The 7,500-nt window shown below is 33.7% G+C and overlaps 1 protein-coding gene across 1 annotated transcript in view; it reads right to left on the bottom strand.

Annotated features, from left to right (window-relative positions):
* Positions 1 to 7,500, bottom strand: part of LOC122252820 (cytochrome P450 2L1-like) — an 11,563-nt gene that overhangs the window by 1,702 nt on the left and 2,361 nt on the right. The window contains exons 4-8 of the mRNA XM_086554742.1: positions 6,667 to 6,885; positions 6,026 to 6,225; positions 4,701 to 4,816; positions 1,662 to 1,809; positions 418 to 562 (exon numbers count right to left, since the gene is read on the bottom strand). Coding sequence (XP_086410868.1) covers positions 418 to 562; positions 1,662 to 1,809; positions 4,701 to 4,816; positions 6,026 to 6,225; positions 6,667 to 6,885 — 828 coding nt within the window. The remainder of the gene's footprint in view (positions 1 to 417; positions 563 to 1,661; positions 1,810 to 4,700; positions 4,817 to 6,025; positions 6,226 to 6,666; positions 6,886 to 7,500) is intronic.

The raw sequence follows: 7,500 nt of genomic DNA, 5'->3' as shown, positions 1-7,500 counted from the left end.
ACAAAAGTGTGTGTGTGATGTGCGCGCGCGTGGGTGTGTGTGTGTGTGGTGTGGTGTATATATTTAATATGTGTGTGAGTGTGTTGTGCGCGCGCGTGTGTGTGTGATGTGTGTGTGTGTGTGTTGTTATGTGTGTGTATATATATATTATATATAAAATATATATATAATCTATATATATATAAATACACATATACACACACACAACATTATATATAACACAACATACTCACATACAACACACACATAAACATATATATGTAACTATATATTAACATATACACCCCACCTATATATATATATATATATATATATATAATATAATATATATATATATATATATATATATATATACATATATAATCTTTCATCCCATTTTCCCTCTCCTTCATTCCCTCTCTTCCTCTCTTCCCCTACCAACACCGAAGGGCAAGAAGCCCTCCTGCCTGGCGGAGAACTTCCCCTCTTGGTCGAGCCAGCGCTCAGGCCGGAAGCTGTTGGGGTTCTGCCAGTAGCGGGGGTCTCTGTGCATCGTGCCCACCACCGACATCAGCACGGCGCCCTGGCGGGGGAGAGAAATTTAGCTGTGGTATAAAGGGAGAGGAAATAGTGTGTGTGTGTGTGTGTGTGTGTGTGTGTGTGTGTGTGTGTGTGTGTGTGCATCCGTATGTAATATTATATATGTATATATATACATATATATATATATATATATATATATATATATATATATATATTACATACATATTAAAAAGTAAATATATATATATATATACTTATTATCTATATATATATATATATATATATATATATATATGTTCATTTATACTTATATGTGTGTGTGTGTGTGTCTGTGTTTTATATGTATATATATGTATGTATATATACATATATGAATAAATAAATAATAAATAACAAATAAATAAATAAATAAGATTTATATATATATATATAATTATAAATATAATATATATATATATATATATATATATATATATATATATATATGTGTGTGTGTGTGTGTGTGTGTGTGTGTGTGTGTGTGTGTGTGTGTGTGTGTGTGTGTGTGTGTGTGTGTGTGTGTATGTTCATGTATATGTTATCCAGAACAGCAATTTTCATTATATTAAACAACAACAGTACATTGAAATCAGTACATTGAAGACATCATCATACATCACCCTAATTGGAATATCTAAATCAGTTAAAAATTAAAATAAAATAAATAAAGAAATAAATGAAAATAAATAAATAAAGACAAAAAAGTACACCCTAACAAAATAACCCAGATCTCCCCTAGAAGGAAAAAATGTATAGATAGATAAGTACATATAGACTGAAAGATAGATAGATATACAGATAGGTATAACCAAACAAATATGTATAGACAAATAAATAGGGACAGAGAGATAGATAGACAGACAAACAGATATAGACAGACAGACAGACATAAACAATCAGACAAATATAGACAGACAGATAGACATAAACAATCAGACAGATATAGACAGACAGATAGATATAGACACAGATAGATATAGACAGACACAGATATAGCCAGACAGATAAATAAAGAGAGACAGATACAGTCAGGCAGACACAGACAGATATATATATAGCCAGACAGATAGATATAGACAGACAGACAGATGTAGACAGACCTTTGGGATGTGGAAACCTGCGAGCATAGTATCCTTCGTGGCACAGTGCTGGACGCCCAGCGAGGTCACGGAGGCAAACCTGTGGACTTCATGGATCACAGCCTCCGTGTAGGGCAGACTGCAAGGAAGGTCGGGGACAGGGACGCGTCTTTAGGTTTGGTGTGTGTTTGTTTTTATATGCGATATGATGTGTATATACATGTATATATATATATATATATATATATATATGTGTGTGTGTGTGTGTGTGTATGTATATATACACACACACACACACACACACACACACATACACACACACACACGTTAATGTTATAGTTACTATTGTTAGTGTTATTATCATTAATATCATTCTTAGCATTGTTTTTATGAACATTGATCTTATTTCTATCATTATATTCTAATTATCATTATTGTCAGTAACATTATTATCATCATGATTATTATTATTACCATCATTATCATCGTCATCATAATAATTACTATAATCATCATTATCATTATCATCGTCATCATAATAATTACTATAATCATCATTATCATTATCATCGTCATCATAATAATTACTATAATCAACATATCATATCATCGTCATCATAATAATAACTAAAATCATCATTATCACTATCAAGTCAATAATAATTACTATAATCATCATTATCATTATCATCGTCATCATAATAATTACTATAATCATCATTATCATTATCATCGTCATCATAATAATTACTATAATCATCATTATCATTATCATCGTCATCATAATAATTACTATAATCATCATTATCACTATCATCGTCATCATAATAATTACTATAATCATCATTATCATTATCATCGTCATCATAATAATTACTATAATCATCATTATCATTATCATCGTCATCATAATAATTACTATAATCATCATTATCATTATCATCGTCATCATAATAATTACTATAATCATCATTATCATTATCATCGTCATCATAATAATTACTATAATCATCATTATCATTATCATCGTCATCATAATAATTACTATAATCATCATTATCATTATCATCGTCATCATAATAATTACTATAATCATCATTATCATTATCATCGTCATCATAATAATTACTATAATCATCATTATCATTATCATCGTCATCATAATAATTACTATAATCATCATTATCATTATCATCGTCATCATAATAATTACTATAATCATCATTATCATTATCATCGTCATCATAATAATTACTAGAAGCATCATTATCATTATCATCGTCATCATAATAATTACTATAATCATCATTATCATTATCATCGTCATCATAATAATTACTATAATCATCATTATCATTATCATCGTCATCATAATAATTACTATAATCATCATTATCATTATCATCGTCATCATAATAATTACTATAATCATCATTATCATTATCATCGTCATCATAATAATTACTATAATCATCATTATCATTATCATCGTCATCATAATAATTACTATAATCATCATTATCATTATCATCCATCATAATAATTACTATAATCATCATTATCATTATCATCGTCATCATAATAATTACTATAATCATCATTATCATTATCATCGTCATCATAATAATTACTATAATCATCATTATCATTATCATCGTCATCATAATAATTACTATAATCATCATTATCATTATCATCGTCATCATAATAATTACTATAATCATCATTATCATTATCATCGTCATCATAATAATTACTATAATCATCATTATCATTATCATCGTCATCATAATAATTACTATAATCATCATTATCATTATCATCGTCATCATAATAATTACTATAATCATCATTATCATTATCATCGTCATCATAATAATTACTATAATCATCATTATCATTATCATCGTCATCATAATAATTACTATAATCATCATTATCATCATCATCGTCATCATAATAATTACTATAATCATCATTATCATTATCATCGTCATCATAATAATTACTATAATCATCATTATCATTATCATCGTCATCATAATAATTACTATAATCATCATTATCATTATCATCGTCATCATAATAATTACTATAATCATCATTATCATTATCATCGTCATCATAATAATTACTATAATCATCATTATCATTATCATCGTAATCATAATAATTACTATAATCATCATTATCATTATCATCGTCATCATAATAATTACTATAATTATCATTATCATTATCTTGATCCATCATAATAATTACTATAATCATCATTATCATCATCATCGTCATCATAATAATTACTATAATCATCATTATCATTATCATCGTCATCATAATAATTACTATAATCATCATTATCATTATCATCGTCATCATAATAATTACTATAATCATCATTATCATTCTCATCGTCATCATAATAATTATTTAAAGATAACAGGAACAGAGAGAAATAACTCATCTCTTCACTATATCTAGATACAAAAAGTTACATAATTACAATCTAATCTTATCAATTAAATTAAAAAATATATATATATATACACACACACACACCACACACACACACACACACATATACACACATATGTATATTCATTTATATATATATATAGTATATATATATATATGTATATATTTTTATAGAAAGCTGCAAATGTATTTTAAAGTTGCAAGACAAAGCTTGCGGCGTAACAGGACTCCTTACCCCCTCCCCCTCCCCCCGCCTCATCCCATCCCATCCCACCCCCGCGTCCATCCTTTCGCTAATAACAATAAGATGAACTGATGACGTAACGTAGAGTTGACAATATATATATGTATATATTTTTATAGAAAGCTGCAAATGTATTTTAAAGTTGCAAGACAAAGCTTGCGGCGTAACAGGACTCCTCCCCCCCCCCCACGCTATTCCTCATCTTATCATAACAAATGAATAAATTAATTATTTAAAGATAACAGGAACAGAGAGAAATAACTCATCTCTTCACTATATCTAGATACAAAAAGTTACATAATTACAATCTAATCTTATCAATTAAAAAAAATATATATTACTCACAGCTAGTGGTGTCATCCACGCCATGCTGTTCCTGCTGGTCTATTATATAAGCGTCAATCAAGTCCCGGGGGTTGCTGGGGTCCAGGCCTTGTCGGTGCTCCGTGATAAGATCCTGCAATGGGTGTGTATTTATATATATGCATATATATATATATATATATATATATATATATATATATATATATATATATATATAAACACACATACATTTTTATAGGCTTTAGTGGAATAAAACTTTAGGCGCTTTAGGCCACATGCCTGTTTCCATTCCCTCTCTTTAAAAAAATTTGAGATGATTCATGGCTGTTTTATCGTCTCTCTCTCTCTTTCTCTCTCTCTCTCTCTCTCTCTCTCTCTCTCTCTCTCTCTCTCTCTCTCTCTCTCTCTCTCTCTCTCTCTCTCTCTCTCTCTCTCTCTCTCTCTCTCTCTCTCTCTCTCTCTCTCTCTCTCTCTCTCTCTCTCGCTCTCTCTCTCTCTCTATCTCTCTCTCTCTCTCTCTCTCTGTATCCTACTTCTCCTTCATTCTTTCCCCCTTCCTCCCCCCTCTCCCACTTTCCTCTCTCCTGTAGCTTTCCCTTCCTTCTCCCTCTCCCACTTTCCCCTCTCCTTCTGTATCCTAATTCTTCGCTCATCCCCCCCTCCTCCCCCTTCTCCCACTTTCCCCTCTCCTGTATCTTTCCTCTCCTTCTCCCTCTCCTACTTTCCTATCTCCTTCTGTATCCTACTTCTCCTTCTCTCTTCCCCCCTTCCTCCTCCTTCCCCCACTTTCCCATCTCCTTCTGTGTCTTTCCTCTCCTTCTCCCTCTCCTTCTGTATCCTACTTCTCCTTCTCTTTTTCTCCCTTCCTCCCCCTTCTCCCACTTTCCCCTGACCTTCTGTATCCTACCTCTCCTTCGCTCTTTCCCTCTTCCTCTCCATTCTCCCACTTTCCCCTCTCTTTCTGTATCCTGCTTCTACTTCTCCCTCTCCCTCACTCTCTCTCCCCTCTCCTTCTGTATCTTTCCTCTCCTTCTCCTTCTCCCTCTCTCCCCTCTCCCACTTTCTTATCTCCTTCTGTATCTTTCCTCTCCTTCTTCTTCTCCCTCTCTCCCCTCTCCCACTTTCTTATCTCCTTCTGCATCTTTCCTCTCCTTCTCCCTATCCCTCTCTCCCCTCTCCTTCTGTATCTTTCCTCTCCTTCTCCCTCTCCCTCTCTCCTCTCTCCATTTCTCTCTTCCTCTCCTTCTCCCTCTCCCTCTCTCCTCTCTTCATTTCCCTCTTCCTCTCCTTCTCCCTATCCCTCTCTCCCCTCTCCTTCTGCATTTCTCCCCTCCGCGCATACCTGACAGAACCTAGAAAACTTCTCCTTCATAACATCCAGTATATCGAGGGCGAAGAGCCGCTTCTGCAGTGCCAGAGGGAAGACGAAGGAGAGCCAAGGGAGGAAGTCTGGCACCGTGAGGCGTGGCATATTAGCCAGGGTGTCGTCAATTATCATCTCCAGCTCTAGGATAACAGGGTCGTCTGTGCGGAAACGTTTGCCTGTTGAAAAGGAAAGGGAAAGTGACAGAAAGGGGTTCTCAGGTGTGGTTATCTGTTTGTTTCTCTGTGTGGTTGTTTATCTGTTTATATTTTTGTCTGATTTGCTGTGTGTGTGTGTTTTTTTGTGTGTGTGTTTGTGTTTGTGTGTGTGTGTGTGTGGTGTTATTTTGTTATCATATCAACAACCAATAATTGCTTAAAAATTCTCTGCTTAGGCTTATATGGTGTAAAATTATAATAATGGTAATGATAAAAATGACAATGATGATAACAATGATGTTGATAGTAATGATAATGATATTAATAATAATAAGAAAGATGATAATGATAATGATGATAAGAATGATATGATAATAATTATAATAATAATAATAGCAATATTAATAATGATAACAATATAGACAATAACAAAAATGATAATGATAATGATAAGATACATACTACCCACTAACTGCCACAGGACATTCAAGATGCAGACAGTAAGAGCGTGTGGCACAGGCGCGGCTCTTCCTGCCTGCTTGCCCAACTCCTCCACCAGGCACTGTGCCTCCCGCTGCACCACAGACACCATGCGTGACTTGCCCATGCCCAGGTCACGCAGCTGCCTCAGGGTAAAGCGGCGATTGGTGTGCCATGTTGCTCCGTTGCTGCCCACGACACCTGGGAGGTAGACGAGCGGTGTGGGTTGGATGTGTTTTTTGTCATTTTCTGGATTTTTTTTCTCTTGGCATTCTTTGTTTCACTCTTTTTGTAATATCTGTCTCTCCGTGTCTCTGTCTCTGGCTGTTTGTCTCTTTCTGTCTGTCTGTCTCTCTCTCTCTCTCATTCTCTCTTTCTCTCTCTCACATATTCTCTCTCTCTCTCTCTTTTTCTCCTTCTCGCTCTGTCATTTTCCCTTTTTCTCGCCGCCGACACATGTGGGATCAATTTTGCTGTGAAATCATGATGTAGCAAAGCGATTCCTTTAAGCAAGTGACACGATCCCTGATTTGCATGTTGAATTGCAAGTAAGCGTGAATTGCTGAAAATTTGTTTGGTAACAAGTAGTAGTTACATCATTAGTGTTTTTTTTTTTCCTGCAACTTGTTCTTCCTCTTGTCTATTCAGTTATCTACTTATCTATTAGTTTAGATTTATCTGTCTATAGCTAGTTATTTATTAACCCATTTATTTCTGCTTCTCTCTGTTTTACCCATTTGTTTGTCTATAATTTTCCATTTCTTTCTCTCTTGCTCCTCTCTCTCTTTCTTTCTTTCTTTCTCTCTCCCTCCCTCT

This window comes from Penaeus japonicus, unplaced genomic scaffold (genome assembly GCF_977035675.1).
Source record: "Penaeus japonicus unplaced genomic scaffold, GWHDUDI00000001_assembly GWHDUDI00000030, whole genome shotgun sequence".
Classification (NCBI taxonomy): domain Eukaryota; kingdom Metazoa; phylum Arthropoda; class Malacostraca; order Decapoda; family Penaeidae; genus Penaeus; species Penaeus japonicus.
This window is presented reverse-complemented; position numbering and strand designations above follow the sequence as displayed.